At 46.2% G+C, this 21,961-nt stretch overlaps 1 protein-coding gene across 3 annotated transcripts in view; it reads left to right on the top strand.

Annotated features, from left to right (window-relative positions):
- Nucleotides 1-21,961, top strand: part of LOC137377949 (gamma-aminobutyric acid receptor subunit gamma-4-like) — a 396,241-nt gene that overhangs the window by 31,352 nt on the left and 342,928 nt on the right. For 2 of the 3 annotated variants that reach the window (XM_068048012.1, XM_068048014.1), the window contains exon 2: nucleotides 8,181-8,326. In XM_068048012.1, coding sequence (XP_067904113.1) covers nucleotides 8,181-8,326 — 146 coding nt within the window. The remainder of the gene's footprint in view (nucleotides 1-8,180; nucleotides 8,327-21,961) is intronic. The other variant, XM_068048013.1, reaches the window with a different exon arrangement.

Below are 21,961 nucleotides of genomic sequence, written 5' to 3'. Positions count from 1 at the left end.
GTGATGGAAGGTGTCATCGGCAGTGCTATCAAGTGGCACTTGCTTAGCAATAACCTGCTCAGTGATGCTCAGTTTGGGTTCCAGCAGGGCCACTCAGCTCCTGACCTCAAGCATAGTTCAAACTTGGAAAAGGAGCTGAACTCAAGAAGTGAGGTGACAGTGACTGCCCTTGACATCAACACAACATTTGAAAGAGTATGGTACCAAGGAGCCCTAGCAAAACTGGAGTCAATGGGAATCAGAGGCGAAACTCTTCGCTAGTTGGAGTCATACCTAGCACAAAGGAAGTTGGTTGTGGTTGTTGGAGGTCAATCATCTGAGCTCCAGGACATCACTGCACGAGTTCCTCAGGGTAGTGCCCTAGGCCCAACCATCTTCAGCTGTTTCATCAATGACTTTCCTTCAATCATAAGATCAGAAGTGGGGATGTTCATTGATGATTGCATAATGTTCAGCACCATTCTTGACTCCTCAAAGTCCATGTAGAAATGTAGTAAGACCTGGGCAATATCCAGGCTTGGGCTGATAAATGGCAAGTAACATTCATACCACACAAGTGCCAGGCAATGACCATCTCAAATAAGAGAGAATCTAACCATCTCCCTTGACATTCAAATGGCATTACGATCACTGAATCCCCCACTATAAACATCCTGGGCATTGCCATTGACCAGAAACTGAACTGGAGTAGCCATATAAATACCGTGGCTACAAGAGCAGGTCAGAGGCTAGGTATCCTGTGGCGAGTAACTAACCTCATGACTCCCCAGAGCCTGTCCACCATCTACAATGTACAAGTCAGGAGTGTGATGGAATACTCTCCACTTGTCTGGATGGGTCCAGCTCCAACAACACTCAAGAAGCTCGACACCATGCAGGACAAAGCAGCCTGCATGATTGGCATCCCATCTACAAACATTCACTCCCTCCACCACCGACGCACAGTGGCAGCAGTGTGTACCATCTATAAGATGCACTGCAGCAACACAACAAGGCTCTTTCAACAGCACCTTCCAAACTAGCGGCCGCTACCACCAGGAAGGACAAGGGCAGCAGATGCCTGGGAACACCTCCACCTGCAAGTTCCCCTCCAAGCCACACACCACCCTGACTTGGAACTATATCATTGTTCATTCACTGTCATAGGGTCAAAATCCTGGAACTCCCTTCCTAACAGCACTGTGGGTGTACCTACCCCAGATGGACTGCAGCGGTTCAAGAAGGCATCTCACCACCACCTTCTCAAGGGCAATTAGGGATGGGCAATAAATGCTGGCCTGGCCCGTGACGCCCACATCCACTGTTAGCAAATTTTTTTTAAAGTCAGTGTTAGGACCCTTTCTGTTCCTGATGTATATTAATGACTTAAACCTTGGTGTACACATCACAATTTCAAAATTTGCGGGTGATTTAAAACTTGGAAACATTGTGAACTTTCAGCAGGGTAGTTTAGAACTGCAAAAGGACATAGGCAGGTTGGTGGAATGGGTGGACAAGTGTCAGATGAAATTTAATGCAAACAAGTGTGAAGTGATTCATTTTGCTGGGAAGAACTTGTAGAGACAATATTGAAAAAAAGGGTGCAAATTTAAAGAGGGTGCAGGAGCAAAAGGACCTGGGTGTATATGTGCATAAATCAGAGAATGTGGCAGGACAGGTTGAGAGAGCAGTTGATAGAGCATACATTAATAGAGGCATAGAGTACAAAAGCAAGGAAGTTATGTTAAATATATATAGAATACTGGTTTGGCCTCAACTGGAGTATTATGTCCAGTTCTGGGCACCACACTTTAGAAAAGATGTGAAGACATTAGAAGAGTGCAGAAAGGATTCATGAGAATGGTTCCAGGCATGCGGAACTTCAGTTATGTGGATAGATTGAAGAAGTTGGGACTGTTTTCCTTGGAGAGGAGAAGATTGAGAGGAGATTTGATAGAGGTGTTCAAAATTATGAGGTGTCTGGACAGAGTAGATAGGGAGAAACTGTTCCCATTGGTGTAAGGATTGAGAACAAGCGGGCACAGATTTAAGGTAATTGGCAAAAGAAGCAATGGTGGCATGAGGAAAAACTTTTTCCACACAGCGAGTGGTTGGGATCTGGAATGCACTGCCAGAGAATGTGGTGCAGGCAGGTTCAATTGAGGCATTCAAGAGGGAATTGGATTGTTATCTGAAAAGGAAGAATGTGCAGGGGTATGGGAGAAGGCAAATTACTCTTTCGGAGAGCTAGCACAGACATGTCGGGCCGAATGGCTTCCTTCCATGTTGTAAAAATTCTGTGATTCTGTGATATGAGGTTCTATTCCTCAAGCTTATGCTGTGCTTCAATGGAACAGTGTAAGGCGCCGAGGACAGAGAAGTCAGTGTGAGAGCAAGGCTAAGCGGGGTTGTTAGTGAATATTAGTTGATAGACTGTTCCCAGAGCTGGAGGTCGAGTAGTTGAGGAAGGGAAGGGAAGAGTCTGAGATGGACCATGTGAAGATGAGGCAGTGAGATTAGTTTGGGATTATAGAGGGCAATGGGGAGAGAGCAAGTTCGTGGGATTAGTTTGGGATTATAGAGGGCAATGGGGAGAGAGCAAGTTTGTGGGATTAGTTTGGGATTATAGAGGGCAATGGGAAGAGAGCAAGTTGGTGGGATAAATTTGGGATTAATGCAGGGCTTTGGAGAGAGAGTAGGGCTGTGGGATTGGTTCAAGATTGCTATCGGAACAAGTCAGTACAGACACGCTGGGCTGGATGCTTTCCTTCTCTGGTGTAAATTTTTATGGTTGAACCTTTGTTGTTTACTCAAGGGTTTTTAGTGTCAAACTTGATAACATAGTTAACTTCAAATTTGCAGTGGGTGTTGTTTGCAGCTCAAAGTATGACAATCTAATTTAGGCACCAGTGTGAATCAGAAACAAACTATTCATCTTGCACGCACTTTTTAAAATCCTGGGAGCTACAGCTGCTGCCTCGGTGGGGAGCTCCAAATGTGAGACAGTCAGTCTATTAAAGTGTGGTTTAATGAATATTCTATAACTTGACAGCATCAAAACGCAGTTTGTTGAATGAACAATTACATCAGTAATGCATTGACTGAAAGGGCGGTGGAAGCAGATTCAATAATAACTTTCAAATGGGAATCTGGAAATAGTTGAAGGGGACAAAATTTAGAGAGCTATGGGGAAAGGGCATGGTAGTGGAACTAATTGGATTCATTGGTCAAAGAGTTGGTACAAGCACAATGGGTTGAATGGACTCCTGTGCTATGATCTGTAGGTTAGAGTGACACCGGTATATGTGTAATTCGTTCCTGTGTTTGCAGGTGTTGCCCCTGTATTCACTCGGAGTTGATGATGCACTGTTAGCAGTGTGAGGTCAATTCTATTGGCCATGAATATTAGAGTGGAATCTGGATGCTCATTCTGGTCACTCATTTAAATGATCTCTACAACCAACTCAGTGGTGTATCAGAAGCTAGTAATCTCGAATATCAGCAGTGACTCAGTGGGTAACATACTCATCTCTGAGTTAGACAGTTGTGTATTCATATCCCACTCCAGACACTTGAACACAAAATCTAGGCTGACAGTACCGAAGAGTGCTACACTGTCGGAGGTGATGTCTTTCAGAGGACACGTTAAACCAAGACCACGTCTGTCCTTTCAGATGCATGTAAAAGATACCACACCACTATTTGAAGAGGAGCAGAGGAGTTCTCCTCAATGTCCTAGTCAACATTTATCCCTCAACCAGTATGACCAAAACCGATTATTTATCTCATTGCTGTTTGAGGGAGCTTGCTGTGCACAATTTGACTGCTTCATTTCCAACATTACAGCAGTGACTACACTGCATTGGCTGTAAAGCACTTTAGGATAATCTGAGGACATGAAAGATGATGCATAATTCATTGTTGTACAGTCGATCCCTAATCCCAAGGTTACATGGCCAGAATTTAAATTGGTTTTCTCAGTTGAGTCAAAGATGGACCAGCCCAGATTAATTGGTTGAAAAGAATTACAGTTTAAACAGCACTGGAAGATACTCCACAGAGATGGGCACTGTAATGTCCTGTAATTAAACAACACAGGGAGATACTCCACAGAGATGGGCACTGTAATGTCCTGTAATTAAACAACACAGGGAGATACTCCACAGAGATGGGCACTGTAATGTCCTGTAATTAAACAACACAGGGAGATACTCCACAGAGATGGGCACTGTAATGTCCTGTAATTAAACAACACAGGGAGATACTCCACAGAGATGGGCACTGTAATGTCCTGTAATTAAACAACACAGGGAGATACTCCACAGAGATGGGCACTGTTATGCCCTGTAATTAAACGGCACAGGGAGATACTCCACAGAGATGGGCACTGTAATGTCCTATAATTAAACAACACAGGGAGATACTCCACAGAGATGGGCACTGTAATGTCCTGTAATTAAACAACACAGGGAGATACTCCACAGAGATGGGCATTGTAATGTCCTATAATTAAACAACACAGGGAGATACTCCACAGAGATGGGCACTGTAATGTCCTGTAATTAAACAACACAGGGAGATACTCCACAGAGATGGGCACTGTAATGTCCTGTAATTAAACAACACAGGGAGATACTCCACAGAGATGGGCACTGTAATGTCCTATAATTAAACAACACAGGGAGATACTCCACAGAGATGGGCATTGTAATGTCCTATAATTAAACAACACAGGGAGGTACTCCACAGAGATGGGCACTGTAATGTCCTGTAATTAAACAACACAGGGAGATACTCCACAGAGATGGGCACTGTAATGTCCTGTAATTAAACAACACAGGGAGATACTCCACAGAGATGGGCACTGTAATGTCCTGTAATTAAACGGCACAGGGAGATACTCCACAGAGATGGGCACTGTAATGGTTAAATAAAAAGGTTGGATCAAAAGTACAATTAAAAAGAATATGATAACTACGGGAAGGGGAGTAATGCAGAGAAAAACCAGAAGAAATTTATAAGGTATAGCAGGTGTAATTCTGTGTTGTTACTTTCGTGATTCAAAACATCCAATTATAGCCTGTACCCAACTTGGAACAACATTCCCTGAGGCTCCTTATTTACTCTATCAAAACCTTTCATGATTTTGAACAAAGCTCCAAGTAACTGAAGTCCCTCATCTCTGATGTCATTTTAGTAAGTCTCCTCTCACAATCTCTAAGGCCTTGACATCCTTCCTAAGTATGGTTCCCAGAATTGGATGAAATATTCCAACTGGGACCTACCCAGTGATCTATAAAAATTTCGCATAACTGTATGATTGCCTTTAAGAGTGATGACCCTTTAAGATCTTAGTATGCTAATGAGCTAAGTACCAGGATGCAGTCATGTGACTTGGAGCCAGCGTCACTGTGCAATTGTAACACCCAGAGTAAGGTTCTGTAAATAGTTAGCTCTGTACTCTATAATAGCTTAGATGTAATAAACCTGTTTGAGATCTTCAACCAGCTGGACTCCACACGTCTCATTTATGTTGCATCAGACAACTTAAAAGAACGCATTACAGTTGCTTCCTTGTTTTACTCTATGCCTCTATAAATAAAGCCAAGGAACCATATCCTTTTTTTGAAACATCCTTTTCAACTTGTCCACCACCTTCAAAAACATGTGTGGGTATGTTTCAGGTCTCTCTGTTCCTGCACCCCATTTAGAATTGCACCATTTAGTTTATATTGCCTCTCCTCATTCTTCCTACCAAAATGAATCACCTCACACTTCTCTGTGTTAAATTTCATCTGCCACATGTCTTCTCATTTTACCAGTCTATGTACTCCTGAAATCTGTTACGATCCGCCTCATTGTTAACTACACGTCTGAGTTTGGTGTCATCTCCAAACTTTGAAATTATATCCTGTGTAGCCAAGTCCAGGCCATTAACATTTATCAAAAAGAACAGTGGTCCTAATACAGACCCCTGGGGAACTTCCCTCCACTCTGACAAACAACAGTTCACCACTACTCTCTGCTTTCTGTCCCTTATCTAATTTTGTATTGATGCTGCCACTATCTCTTTAACCAGACGGGCTTCTGCTTTGCTAACAAGTGTATTATGTGGTATAAAACAAAAAGTGCTGGAAATATTCAGCAGGTCTGACAACATCTGTGGAGAGAGAAGCAAAGTTAATGTTTCAGGTCTGTGAACTGAGTTCTGATGAATGATCGCAGACCTGAAACGTAAACTTTGCTTCTCTCTCCACAGATGTTGTCAGACCTGCTGAGTATTTCCAGCACTTTTTGTTTTTATTTCAGATTTCCAGCATCTGCAGTATTTTGCTTTTGTGTTATGAGGTATTTTGCCAAATGCCTTTGAAAGTCTACATACACAACATTAATCATATTACCCTCATGTTAGTCAAACACGATTTGCCTTTAATGCGTCCATGCTGACTTTCATTTACTTGCCAAGTATCAGATTACTGTCTAAAGGTTTTCCTCACCAATGACTTTGGGTTGACTGGCCTGCAGTTGCTGGGTTTAACCCTCTTCCCCTTTTTTAAACATTTGCAATCCTGCGGTCCTCTAACACCATCCCCATATTCAAGGAGGACTGGAAGATTGTGGTCAGAGCCTCTTCAATTTCCACCCGTTCCTCAGTAAACTAGGATGCATCCCATTCAGACCATATTATTTTGCATCACAGCCGTGCCCTCTGCCTCCACAAGAAGATCTTTGATCAATATAGTTACCAGCCAGGTTTATCACTATTAGTTACTAACCTGTTACCTGCAACACTCCCTTTTCCCTCACCTCCTCCACTCTCTCAGCTCCCCCCCCCCCCCACACCCTTCATTTCCCTTGCCCCCCATGCCTTTACCCTCTTACCCCCTCCACTCTTTCAGCCCCTCAATCAGCCTCACCCCCTCCACCCAATCACCTACTCACCCCTTACGTTCCACTCTCTCAATACGCCACTCCTTCACACCCTAATCCCCACACCCACTCACCCCCTCCCCACTCTCCCCTTTCATCCCCTCACGGCACAGTGGCGCAGTGGTTAGCACCGCAGCCTCACATCTCCAGCGACCCGGGTTCAATTCTGGGTACTGCCTTTGTGGTGTTTGCAAGTTCTCCCTGTGTCTGCGTGGGTTTCCTCCGGGTGTTCCGGTTTCCTCCCACATGCCAAAGACTTGCAGGTTGATAGGTTAATTGGCCATTAGCAATTGCCCCTAGTATAGGTAGGTGGTAGGGAAATATAGGGACAGGTGGGGATGTGGTAGGAATATGGAATTAGTGTAGGATTAGTATAAATGGGTGGTTGATGGTCGGCACATACCCGGTGGGCCGAAGGGCCTGTTTCAGTGCTGTATCTCTAAACTAAACCCTGCAAACCCTTCACACCCTCCACTGGCTCCACCCCTCCAGCCTCCCACCCATACACCAGCCCTATCCACTCCCCATGACCCCCTAACACCCACCTCCTCACCCCAATCCCCACTCGCTCAGTCTGTCCCTATCCCTTATTCTGAGACCAGATATCAATCCAGCTTCTCTTTAAAGGATTTATCAGTCCTTTCTTTGGGGGATTGTCCCACAGATCAGCTCACATCCCTGAGGAAGGATGTGAAGACATTAGAGAGGGTGCAGAAAGATTTACGAAAATGGTTCCAGGGATGAGAGACTTCAGTTATTTGGATAGATTGGAGAAGCTGGGGTTGTTCTCCTTAGAGAGACTTGAGAGGAGATTTGATAGACAGAGTAGAGAGGGAAAAACTGTTCCATTGGCGGAAGGGTTGAAAACCAGACGACGCTAGTGTGATGGAGGCAGATTCAACTGTAGCTTTCAAAAGGGAATTGGTTAATTATTTGATGAGAAAAAAATTTCAGGGCTACAAAGAAAAGACAGAGGAGTGCGACTACCCGAGTTGTTCATGCAGAGAGCTGGCACGGACATAATGGGCCAAATGGTCTCCTTCTGTGATGTAACCATTCTGTGAGTCTATGATTCTAAGACCTGAGCAATCAACGCATAGAGTCTGGCTCAAAATTGTTACTAGCCAATCAGGAAAAAGCAAAGAAACTTAACTGAACCATTGCACCTTGGTTTTGACCTGGAGCTATTAAACAGGTCTTTACACTGTGAAAGCTCTTCAGTTTCTGAAGAATAAATGTCTAAAATATTCCATTCCCATCTCTTTTCACAGCAGCAGAATTGAAGATGAAGATGATGATGAGGTCGGGGTGAACAAGACATGGGTTCTGGCTCCAAAATCTCAAGACGCGGATGCAACACGCATACTGAACTCACTGCTCAGAGGGTACGACAACAAACTGCGGCCAGATGTTGGAAGTAAGTGATAGACTTGTTAGGAGGAATTATCAGACAGACTCACTCATCTCTCATCATACGTTTAGTGCAGGGAGACGAGGAGCAACATTCATACCATGAGTCGGGTAGGCCTGGGATCATCTAAACCTTTCTTCAACTGCACTCAGAATGTGTGCAATTCTAGGTAAAACAAGGAAAGAGCACAATGGAAAATGGATAGAGCACATTGACAGAAGAGGAGTAGTTTCCAGCTGTGAAGAGAGATATGAGAAGTTAGGCTTTTTTTACTGAAACTGATTAAGGACTGAACTGAGAGAGATCATAAAGACTAAGGAAGATTATGATCAGGTGATCAGGGAAAGGATGTTTCCATTGGTCGGCAAGACATTAATAATTGAACACAAATTACACATTATCACAAAAAAGTATTACAGTGGAAGTTAGAATATTGTTACTTTACATAGAGGGTGATTAGGATGTAACATTCTTCATGACAAACAGCTGTTGAAGGACAATATGTAATTTATTTCTTAAAAGTATTAGATAGTTGCTTGAAAAAGAATATTGAACAATATGAGGAGTGAGGAGAGTGGGATTAGACTGGGTGGGACATTAAAGGTATGGGGAGTGAGAAGGAGAGTGATTGGATTGGGTGGGATATTGAAGGGCAGGGAGAGTGAGCAGGAGTGTGGGATTAGACTGGGTTGGATATTAAAGGGTAGGGAGTGAGAAGGAGAGTGAGATTAGACTGGGTAGGTCATGTGGAGAAAAACATCAGTAGAGACATAACGGGCTGAATTTCCTGTTTCTACAGTCCATCATTCTACAATTAACTCTAGTGATTATAGGGTTGTTTCTATGACCAGTTACCATTTTAAGCATCATATCTTAACAGGAGAAACAAATGATCTCCTCATTTCCCTCCACGGATGGTGATGTTTCCTGCATGGACAGTATATCAGGCAGTCTCTGATATCTCCCGCTCTGTAAGCCTCAGTAGGAAGTAGGAAGAATCATTTCTATGGACACTCTGTTTGATGAAACTATATACATGTTCCTTATTAAATACAAGCATTATACGCAGCAGCTAGGGATTTGTCTGACATTAATTTTCACTCTGAGAAACTGAATATTCATCCTTAACTCTGCCACATTTTATTCACAGTGACTTCTAAGTCCTGTTGCCCACATCTGCTGACATCTGGAGAATTCTGCTGGGTTCTCCCGATCAGCTGCTGTGACTTTGATAGACACATGAAAATGGTTTGTGGCAAAGGTACTGAGAGCGATCGAGAGATCCAGCAAGGAAATTCTTTGAGTCTCCCCGAGCTGCGATTAAAATTTCCAACAGGAACTGTGAGTTGGAGGAGGGGAATTCTGACTGGTGTTCTGGTCAATTTATCTCTCAACTAACATCACTAAAAAGATTGTCAGTCATTATCACATTGCAGTTTGAGGGAGTTTGCTGTGTGCAAATTGGTTGCAACGTTTCCCACCTTACAACAGTGACTACGCTTCAAAAGCATTTTGTGACATCCTGAAGTTGGAAAAGGTGTTTTAGAAATACAAGTGTTATTTTCTTTTTCTTTTTTTCTCTGTCTCTTTCTCCATTTCTTTCTTTCTAGATAGTGTGTGCGAGTATCACAGGGAAACATTCCTGCTGACTACCACTTCAGTCACTGCTGGCTGTGCTACAGAGGCTTCAGGCTCCCCTTTATCCTCTTCCTAGTACCTGCTTTGTGACGTCCCCCGTCCAATAAGCAATGCCAATATTTTGCAGCTTATAATATAAGACAACGGACTGCACTTTCAGGCTACTGGAAACAGGTGACCCTTGGCCCTACAACCCCCCAGCTATGCCATTACCACTTCAGATCCTCCAACCCCCTCTTTCCACCACCTCAGGAACCTTCTTTACTCCAGTCTGGAGCCATGTCGCTACTCCTGGGATTTTCGGTTTCTGGCCTCAGACAACTGGACTAATTCAAATGATGCCCAGTCCTCAAAATGGATGGTGGGAATATTAGGCGATGGGTCAATCTGCTCCAGATTCCTCTCTGGGAGGCAATCAACCACCTTTGCTTTGCAACTACTTGCCCAAATCACAATGCAAGGCCACCCCCAGAGTCATCCATAGTTGGCTCATTACTTTAGGAGCCCAAGCATTTCTTATATTTCCTCTTTACTCCAGGGTCTTGTGGAGTTTTGCAGTGGATAAACTCCTGTCTCACAGCAGTTAACGTAGGCAGTCCTCCAAATAAAACCATTATTTGACCTCTGATTCCCTAGAGAAGTGAATACCCTGAAAACTGCCTGAGACATGCATTCACCTTCCAGAGGTTTGATGAGTGGACACATGCCATTTGAATGTTGAGGGAAGGAGAGCAGTTTCCATCAGTTATAAGGAGGGCACTGCCTCCATCTGTGCCATTAGCAATGTGAGGATAAACAATGCCAGTATGTACTCAAGGAATACCATGGGAATAAGACAACATGGCTGCCTCTGCAGGTGGTTTAGTAGGGCAAAGCATGGTCAAACATGAAGGCATTAACTCAATGGTTAAAACAGAAAATTATGGAAACACTCAGAAGGTCACGTAACACCTGTGAAGAGACAAGCAGAGTTAATGTTTCAGATCAATGACCTTTCATCAGTGATACCATCAGGAGCACTAACAGGCTGATTGGACTGGTACCTCCTGCTGATACCTGGAAAGACCAAGTGAGGCAGGTGTTTGATGGAGTGGGATAGGTGTTTGATGAAGTGAGGTGGGTGTTTGATGGAGTGGGGTAGGTGTTTGATGAAGTGGGATTGGTGTTTGATGGAGTGGGATTGGTGTTTGATGAAGTGGGATTGGTGTTTGATGAAGTGGGATAGGTGTTTGATGAAGTGAGGTGGGTGTTTGATGGAGTGGGGTAGGTGTTTGATGAAGTGGGATTGGTGTTTGATGAAGTGGGATTGGTGTTTGATGAAGTGGGATAGGTGTTTGATGAAGTGAGGTAGGTGTTTGATGGAGTGGGGTAGGTGTTTGATGAAGTGAGGTGGGTGTTTGATGGAGTGGGGTAGGTGTTTGATGAAGTGGGATTGGTGTTTGATGAAGTGGGATTGGTGTTTGATGAAGTGGGATAGGTGTTTGATGAAGTGAGGTAGGTGTTTGATGGAGTGGGGTAGGTGTTTGATGGAGTGGGGTAGGTGTTTGATGGAGTGGGATTGGTGTTTGATGAAGTGGGATTGGTGTTTGATGAAGTGGGATAGGTGTTTGATGCAGTGGGATTGGTGTTTGATGAAGTGAGGTAGGTGTTTGATGGAGTGGGGTAGGTGTTTGATGGAGTGGGGTAGGTGTTTGATGGAGTGGGATTGGTGTTTGATGAAGTGGGATTGGTGTTTGATGAAGTGGGATAGGTGTTTGATGCAGTGGGATTGGTGTTTGAGGAAGTGGGATTGGTGTTTGATGAAGTGGGATAGGTATTTGATGAAGTGGGGTAGGTGTTTGCTTGTTTGGGGTTGGTGTTTGATGGTGTGGGGTTGGTGTTTGATGGAGTGGGATTGGTGTTTGATGGTGTGGTGTTGGTGTTTGATGGAGTGGGATTGGTGTTTGATGAAGTGGGATTGGTGTTTGATGGTGTGATGTTGGTGTTTGATGGAGTGGGATTGGTGTTTGATGAAGTGGGATTGGTGTTTGATGAAGTGGGATAGGTGTTTGATGAAGTGGGGTAGGTGTTTGCTTGTTTGGGGTTGGTGTTTGATGGTGTGGGGTTGGTGTTTGATGAAGTGGGGTTGGTGTTTGATGGTGTGGGGTTGGTGTTTGATGAAGTGAGATTGGTGTTTTGATGGTGTGAGGTTGGTGTTTGATGGAGTGGGGTAGGTGTTTGCTTGTTTGGGGTTGGTGTTTGATGGTGTGGGGTTGGTGTTTGATGGAGTGGGGTTGGTGTTTGATGAAGTGGGGTTGGTGTTTGATGAAGTGGGATTGGTGTTTGATGAAGTGGGGTAGGTGTTTGCTTGTTTGGGGTTGGTGTTTGATGGTGTGGGGTTGGTGTTTGATGGAGTGGGATTGGTGTTTGATGGAGTGGGATTGGTGTTTGATGGTGGGGTAGGTGTTTGCTTGTTTGGGGTTGGTGTTTGATGGTGTGGGGTTGGTGTTTGATGAAGTGGGGTTGGTGTTTGATGGTGTGGGGTTGGTGTTTGATGAAGTGAGATTGGTGTTTTGATGGTGTGGGGTTGGTGTTTGATGGAGTGGGGTAGGTGTTTGCTTGTTTGGGGTTGGTGTTTGATGGTGTGGGGTTGGTGTTTGATGGAGTGGGGTTGGTGTTTGATGGAGTGGGATTGGTGTTTGATGAAATGGGGTAGGTGTTTGCTTGTTTGGGGTTGGTGTTTGATGGTGTGGGGTTGGTGTTTGATGGAGTGGGATTGGTGTTTGATGGTGTGGGGTTGGTGTTTGATGGTGTGAGATTGGTGTTTGATGGAGTAGGATTGGTGTTTGGTGGTGTGGGGTTGGTGTTTGATGGAGTGGGATAGGTGTTTGCTCGTTTGGAGTTGGTGTTTGATGGTGTGGGATAGGTGTTTGATGGTGTGGGATAGGTGTTTGATGGATTGGGGTAGGTGTTTGATGGATTGGGGTAGGTGTTTGATGGACTGAGGTAAGTGTTTGATGGTGTGGGATAGGTGTTTGATGGTGTGGGATAGGTGTTTGATGGATTAGGGTAGGTGTTTGATGGATTGGGGTAGGTGTTTGATGGACTGAGGTAAGTGTTTGACGGTGTGGGATAGGTGTTTGATGGATTGGGGTAGGTGTTTGATGGACTGGGGTAGGTGTTTGATGGATTGGGGTTGGTGTTTGGTGGGCTGGGGGAGGTATTTGATGGATTCGGGTAGGTCCTTGCATGTATCTGAGATGCCCTCATTGCCCATCTTCATTGTGGAGGTGCCAGATGGGACATGTGCAGAGGCTGCTGCACTGCTTTCAATGCTGGGTCAACCTTTGTCACAGGGTCTTGTTGCCAAGAAGGATCCTCAGTCAGAGGGGCCGAGGAGATGGATGATGAGGATGGCGCTCCATGTGGGTTGGCCCCCTCCTCACCATCGGTGAGTGTCTCAGCCCTTTCTTGACATGCTTGATCACTAGAGGGATTCACCAGCTGGGAAGCAACTGGCATTCTCTCTATGCATCTTTGCGTCTTTAGCACCACTGTCCGGTTCATGCTACAGAATGTGGCATACATTCTGTTGATGCCATTGAGCTATTCCTGCAACCACTGAGACCGAAGCCACATATGGCTCTCCACTGGCCACTCTTTTAATGGCGATGCTCATGTGCTCAAAACCCTGAGACATGGCAGTGCACATGTAATGCATTGACTCCTCCATTCTCAACTGCACTGCCTCACAGAACTTAGACATGTAGGAACAGATCTCACACTGCTGGTCAATGTATAGCTGCCTTGGGTGTGACTCCAGAGGCTGTGCATCTGTGCTCAGTTGAGCATGGCTGTGTCTGTCTTCCATCCTCTCAGGGTGACTGCCCACAGCTGCCTCTACCTCTCTCACCTCCTTCAGTTCATTGGTGCCATGCCCTTCACCCGGTGCCACTCTTTCTAATTGCTCTTGAGGTCTCACTGATGTAAGTGGATCTGTACTGGTGTAGCCTCTGTTGCTTCAGTCTTAGCCAAGGTCTGTGTTGATGTCCGTCTGGCCCTGGCAGCCTCCCCTCCACCACTGACCCTATGGGAGACATAAGAAGGAGATCATGAGAATTGGCCTGTGCCAGTAGATGCCTTTGCAGAGCTGAGGCACAACTTGGCAGCTGAAGCTTTGACACACTGATGCACAGGAGGAGTGCACTCCATCCCCTTCACCTGGAGATCCCTATCCGACATGGATTCCCATCTCGCCATCGCCTACTTCCTCATGTGTTGCGATCCTTGCCGCCTCCTCCATGCTTGTCAGAATAGTGATCTCGGGCTTTCTGCCACCTGTCCAAGCCCTGTCTCGGACATCGTGGGCCCTCTTGTCCTGCAACGACAGAAGAGAGAGAGGGAGATATTACACAGTTCTGGCCCCCCTCAACAATTCATTTACATAACATCTTGTATTCTTCAGTTCTGGCTGCTCCTCAGTAACGCTTCAGTTTTGAGCCAATTGGACATGACCTCTAACCAATTAATGGGAAAATCCACAAAATGCTCATCTATTTCCCACACGGTGGCCAGGATTTTGCAGGGCTCCCAATGTTGGGCTCCATGGCAGGGGGTGCCAGAAGATCATTCCAGCAGCAGCCGGCCAAGGAGCCCGACACTGGGAGGGCCGGGCGTGATCTTCCCAGTAGCAGCGAGGCACCATGGCAGCCGCCCCTCTGCTGGATGACAGGACACAGATTTAAATATGTTAATTACTTAAATAAATAACTTTCAATGACCTTGCCTGAGATCTAACAGCTTTGTCTGTGCTGGGATGAGGGAGCAGTACCACAGGACATGCGCGATGCCAATATCATCACCCTCTGACCGCAGTGACTGCAACCACTACCGTGGAATCTTCCTGCTCAGCACAGTGGGGAAAGTCTTCGCTCGAGTCGCTTTAAACAGGCTCCAGAAGCTGGCTGAGCGTGTCCACCCTGAGGCACAGTGTGGCTTTCGAGCAGAGAGATCCACCATTGACATGCTGTTCTCCCTTCGACAGCTACAGGAGAAATGCCGAGAACAACAGATGCCCTTCTACGTTGCTTTCATTGATCTCACCAAAGCCTTTGACCTCATCAGCAGACACGGTCTTTTCAGACTACTAGAAAAGATCGGATGTCCACCAAAGCAACTAAGTATCATCACCTCATTCCATGACAATATGAAAGGCACAATTCAGCATAGCGGTGCCTTATCAGACCCATTTCCTATCCTGAGTGGCATGAAACAGGGCTGTGTTCTCGCACCTACACTGTTTGGGATCTTCTTCTCCCTGCTGCTCTCACATGCGTTCAAGGCATTTTCCTCCACACAAGATCAGGTGGCAGGTTGTTCAACCTTGCCCGTCTAAAAGCGAAGACCAAAGTACGGAAAGTCCTCATCAGGGAACTCCTCTTTGCTGATGTTGCTGCATTAACATCTTACACTGTAGAGTGTCTGCAGAGACACATCGACAGGATTGTGGCTGCCTGCAACGAATTTGGCCTAACCATCTGCCTCAAGAAAATGAACATCATGGGACAGGACGCCAGAAATGCTCCATCCATCAATATCGGCGACCACGCTCTGGAAGTGGTTCAAGAGTTCACCTACCTAGGCTCAACTATCACCAGTGACATGTCTCTCGATGCAGAAATCAACAAGCGCATGGGAAAGGCATCCGCTGCTATGTCCAGACTGGCCAAGAGAGTGTGGGAAAATGGCGCACTGACACAGAACACAAAAGTCCGAGTGTATCAAGCCTGTGTCCTCAGTACCTTGCTCTATGGCAGAGAGGCCTGGACAACGTATGTCAGCCAAGAGCGACATCTCAATTCATTCCATCTTCTCTGCCTCCGGAGAATCCTTGGCATCAGGTGACCGTATCTCCAACACAGAAGTCCTCGAGGTGGCCAACATCCCCAGCATATACACCCTACTGAGCCAATGGCGCTTGAGATGGCTTGGCCATGTGAGCCGCATGGAAGATGGCAGGATCCCCAAGGACATATTGTACAGCGAGCTCGTCACTGGTATCAGACCCACCGGCCATCCATGTCTCCGCTTTAAAGACGTCGGCAAACGCGATATGACGTCCTGTGACATTGATCACAAGTCGTGGGAGTCAGTCGCCAGCATTCGCCAGAGCTGGTGGGCAGCCATAAAGGTGGGGCTAAATAGTGGCGAGTCAAAGAGACTTAGCTGTTGGCAGGAAAAAAGACAGAAGCACAAGGGGAGAGCCAACTGTGTGACAGCCACAAGAACCAATTTTATCTGCAGCACCTGTGGAAGAGTCTGTCACTCTAGAATTAGCCTTTATAGTCACTCCAGGCGCTGCTTCACAAACCACTGACCACCTCCAAGCGCTTACCCATTGTCTCTCGCGACAAGGAGGCCAAAGAAGAAGAAGAAGAAATGATTGAGCTGCAATAGAATTTTCGTATGAATAGTAGGGATGGGTAGCTCCCTTTAAAAACTTAAACCAGCTGGCAGGGCTGGCTGCCCTTTTAAAATGGCGACAGTGCCTATGCACAGGTAGCTGACGCATTGCCGGCGCAGAGAGCCCGCCCCCGCCACATGATGGGATGGGGGGGGCCAACCGGTGCATTTAAATGAGACGTCGCGTGGTGGATCGCAGCGGCATGGGGGCACACAGTCCGCATGTGCAGGATGCCATTTCTCAGCGGGCACTTAAAATCCATCCCGGTGTGGGGTCAGGGCCCTGCCATTCTCCTGACATTGGGTTCCTGACCCCAGAAGTAAAATTCTGCCCCAAAAGTTGGTCATTTTCCCAGGGAGTTGTAGACATCTGGAACATGGCACAGGCTCATCTATTGGAGACCAACTTACTGAATCCCTTCTATTATCGATTTTTTCAGAGATTATCTCCCAGAAAAACAGAGCATAACATCCAAAGCAATAGCAGGACCAGAGCAATCTCTTGGACTATTTTCACTCACCTAATCATCCCAGCGAGGAATTTCTTAGGTTTTTTTTGCCACCAAATTGACCTTAGTTTTTAATTATTTATCACTCTCTGGGGTGATCCCATGGTTTTCAGGTGAGGTGTGGAGAGTGTATGCATTGCGATGAACAATGGCCCAGATCTTTTGCTGGTCATGACAGTGATACTGTCAGTGCTCTTCGTTGTTACTCCAGTGAAACTGACAGCAACTTCAGCACACGTGCAGAATGGTCGGCATGGACGCAGTGGGCCGAAGGGCCTGTTTCTATGCTGTATGACTCTATGACGCTATAATGCAGAAACCAGAAACTACTGTCAATGATTCTATGCTATCCCAGAGGGTGCGTTGCTGAGGTCCTTCCCCAAGAAGACAATCTCTAAGCATTCAGTGAACTCAGAGAACTTGCACTTTTACACTCTTAGCCTCGTTGTAAAAACCATGTAAAAAGTTACATCTTGTTGAATGAGGTGTAACTGGGTTTTTAACGGTGTACTAACTTCAGAATTAATGCAAAACATCCTCACTTACCCTGAAAATCGAACTTTCTATTTAGAGAATGACTATTTTCTCCATGTAATAAAAAATCAACATAAATTATTTTAAACATAAGCTATTTTTAATCTAATTTATATTGATACTTTAGCTTCTATCTAGATCCATGCATGAACATTTATTTCAGTAACTGAAAATTTAAATTTCAAGTATTGGTTAAAGTGCTTTTAACTTCCTGGTTTGCTGTGTGTGAATACTTAGAAACAGAGAAAATAGGAGCAGGTGAGGGCATTTGGCCTTTCGGGCCAACTCAGCAACCTGTTCCCACTTTCCCCCCATATCTTTCAATCCCTTTTTCCCCAAGAGCTATATCTAACTCCTTCTTGAAAACATACAATGTTTTGGCCTCAACTGCTTTCTGTGGTAGCGAATTCCACAGGCTCACACTCGCTGGGTGAAGAAACTTCTCCTCATCTCAGTCCTGAAAGGTTTACCCTGTATCCTTAGACTATGACCCCTGGTTCTGGACTCCCCCACCATCAGGAACATCCTTCCTGCATCTACCCTGTCAAGTCCTGTTAGAATTTTATAGGTTTCTTTGCGATCCCCCATCACTCTTCTGAACTCCAGCACATATAATCCTAACCAAATCAATCTCTCCTCATACATCAGTCCCACCATCCCAGGAATCAGTCTGGTAAAACTTCGCTGCACTCCCTCTGTAGCAAAAACATCCTTCCTGAGATAAGGAGACCAAAACTACACACAATATTCCCGGTGTGGCCTCACCAAGGCCCTGTATAATTGCAGCAAGATATTCCTGCTTCTGTACTTGAATCCTCTCGCTATGAAGGCCAACATACCGTTTGCCCTTTTTACCACCTGTAGCACCTGCATGCTTTCCTTCAGCGACTGGTATACGAGAACACACAGGTCTCGTTGCATATTCCCCGCTCTCAGTTTATAGCCGTTCAGATAATAATCTGCCTTCCTGTTTTTGCTACCACAGTGGATAAACTCACATATGGGGGAGGTGGTAGCGTAGTGGTATTATCACTGTACTAGTAACCCAGAGACCCAGGCTTTGGTCTGGAGACATGGGTTCGAAACCCACCACAGCAGAAGGTGGAATTTGAATTCAATTAATAAATCTGGAATTAAAAGCGAGTCTAATGATGACCATTGTCGATTATTGTAAAAACCCATCTGGTTCACTAATGTCCTTCAGGGATGGAAATCTGCTGTCCTTACCTGGTCTGGCCTACTTGTGACTCCAGCAATGTGGTTGACTCTTACATGCCCTCTGAAATGACCTAGCAAGCCACTCAGTTGGACCTAACCACTACATAGTCAATAAAAAGGAATGAAACCAGGCGGACAACCCTGCATCGACCTCGGCACCAGAAACGACAACGGCAAACCCAGCCCTGTCGACCCTACAATGTCCTCCTTACTAACATCTGGGGTCTTGTGCCAAAGTTGGGAGAGCTGTCCCACAGACTAGTCAAGCAACAGCCTGACATAGTCATACTCACGGAATCATACTTTAACGACAATGTCCCAGACATTGCAATCACTATCCCCGGGTACGTCCTGTCCCACCGGCAGGACAGACCCAGCAGAGGTGGTGGCACAGTGGTAATCAGTAGGGAGGGAGTTGCCCTGGGAGTCCTCAACATCAACTCTGGACCCAATGATGTCTCATGCCATCAGGCCAAACATGGGCAAGGTAACCTCCTATTGATTACCACCTACCGCCCTCCCTCAGCTGATGACTCAGTACTCCTCCATGTTGAACACCACTTGGAGGAAGCACTGAGGGTGGCAAGGGCACAAAACATACTCTGGGTGGGGGACTTCAATATCCAATGTCTACTGACCGAGCTGGCCGAGTAATAAAGGACATAACTGCTAGTCTGGGTCTGCGGCAGGTGGTGGGGGAACCAACACGAGGGAAAAGCATACCTGACCTTGTCCTCACCAATCTGTCTGCCGCAGATGCTTCTGTCCATGACTGTATTGGTAGGAGTGACCACCTCACAGTTCTTGTGGAGACGAAGTCCCGCCTTCACATTGAGGATACCCTCCATCATGTTGTGTGGCACTATCACCGTGCTAAATGGGATAGATTTTGAACAGATCAAGCAATGCAAAACTGGGCATCCATGAGGCGCTGTGGGCCATCAGCAGCAGCAGAATTGTACTCAACCACAATCTGTAACCTCATGGCCCGGCATATCCTCCACTCTACCATTACCATCAAGCCAGGAGACCAACCCTGGTTCAATGAAGAGTGCAGGAGGACATGCCAGGAGCAGCACCAGGCATACCTCACAATGAGGTGTCAACCGAGTGAAGCTACAACTCAGGACTACTTGCATGCCAAACTGCATAAGCAGCATGCAATAGACAGAGCTAAGCGATCCCATAACCAATGGATCAGATCTAAGCTCTGCAGTCCTGCCACATCCAGGCGTGAATGGTGGTGGACAATTAAACAACTAACTGGAGGAGGTGGCTCCACAAATATCCCCATCCTCAATGATGGGGGAGCCCAGCACATCAGTGCGAAAGATAAGGCAGAGCATTTGCAACAATCTTCAGCCAGAAGTGCCGAGTTGATGATCCATCTCGGCCCCTCCTGAAGTCCCCAGCATTACAGATGCCAGACTTCAGCCAATTCGATTCACTCTGCGTGAAATCAAGAAACGACTGAAGGCACTGGATATTGCAAAGGCTATGGGTCCTGACGATATTCCGGCAATAGTGCTGAAGACCTGTGCTCCAGAACTTGCCACACCCCTAGCCAAGCTGTTCCAGTATAGCTACAACACTGGCATCTACCCAGCAATGTAGAAAATTGCCCAGATATGTCCTGTACACAAAAAGCAGGACAAGTCCAACCCAGCCAATTACCGCCCCATCAGTCTACTCTCAATCATCAGTAAAGTGATGGAACGTGTCATCAACAGTGCTATCAAGCAGCACTTGCTTAGCAATAACCTGCTCAGTTTGGGTTCCGCCAGGGCCACTCAGCTCCTGACCTCATTGCAGCCTTGGTTCAAACATGGACAAAAGAGCTGAACTCAAGAGGTGAGGTGAGAGTGACTGCCCTTGACATCAAGGCAGCATTTAACCGAATATGGCATCAAGGAGCCCTAGCAAAACTGAAGTCAATGGGAATCAGGGGGAAAACCCTCCGCTGGCTGGAGTCATACCTCGCGCAAAAGAAGATGGTTGTGGTTGTTGGAGGTCAATCATGTGAGCTCCAGGACATCAGTGCTGGAGTTCCTCAGGGTAGTGTCCTAGGCCCAACCATCCTCAGCTGCTTCATCAATGACCTTCCTTCTATCATAAGGTCAGAAGTGGGGATGTTCGCTGATGATTGCACAATGTTCAGCACCATTCGCGACTCCTGAAATACTGAAGCAGTCCGAGCAGAAATGCAGCAAGACCTGGACAATATCCAGGCTTGGGCTGATAAATGGCAAGTAACATTCGCGCCGCACAAGTGCCAGGCAATGAACATCTCCAACAAGAGAGAATCTAACCATCTCCCCTTGACATTCAACAGCATTACCATCGCTGAATCCCCCACTATCAACATCCTAGGGGCTACCATTGACCAGAAACTGAACTGGAGTAGCCATATAAATACCGTGGCCAAAAGAGTAGGTCAGAGGCTAGGAATCCTGCGGCGAGTAACTCACCTCCTGACTCCCCAAAGCCTGTCCACCATCTATAAGGCACAAGTCAGCAGTGTGACAGAATACTCTCCACTTGCCTGGATGGGTGCAGCTCCAACAACACTCAAGAAGCTCGGCACCATCCAGGACAAAGCAGCCCGCTTGATTGGCACCCCATCTACAAACATTCACTTCCTCCACCACCGACGCACAGTAGCAGCAGTGTGTACCATCTACACGATGCACTGCAGCAACGCACCAAGGCTCCTTCAACAGCGCCTTCCAAACCCGCGACATCTACCAACTAGAAGGACAAAAGCAGCAGATGCATGGGAACACCACCACCTGCAAGTTCCCCTCCAAGTCACACACCATCCTGGCTTGGAACTATATCGCTGCTCCTTCACTGTCGCTGGGTCATAATCCTGGAACTCCCTTCCTAACAGCACTGTGGGTGTACCTACCTCCCATGGATTGCAGCAGTTCAAGAAGACAGCTCACCACCACCTTCTCAAGAGGAGTTAGGGATGGGCAATAAATGCTGGCATAGCCAGTGACGCCCACATCCAATGAATGAATTAAAAAAAAAATTATCCACATTATACTGCATCTGCCATGCGTTTGCCCACTCACTCAACTTGTACAAATCACCCTGAAGCCTCTCTGCATCCTCCTCACAACTCACCCTCCCAGCCAGTTTTGTGTCATTTGCAAATTTGGAGAGATTACATTTCGTTCCCTCATCTAAATCATTATTATTTATTGTGAATAGCTGGGGTCCGAGCACCGATCCCTGCAGTACCCCACTAGTCACTGCCTGCCATTCGGAAAAAGACCCATTTATTCCTGCTCTTTGT

The sequence above is a fragment of the Heterodontus francisci genome, chromosome 15 (genome assembly GCF_036365525.1).
Source record: "Heterodontus francisci isolate sHetFra1 chromosome 15, sHetFra1.hap1, whole genome shotgun sequence".
In the NCBI taxonomy this organism is placed as follows: domain Eukaryota; kingdom Metazoa; phylum Chordata; class Chondrichthyes; order Heterodontiformes; family Heterodontidae; genus Heterodontus; species Heterodontus francisci.
The sequence above is the reverse complement of the archived record's forward strand: the minus strand, read 5'-3'. Positions and strand labels throughout refer to the sequence as shown.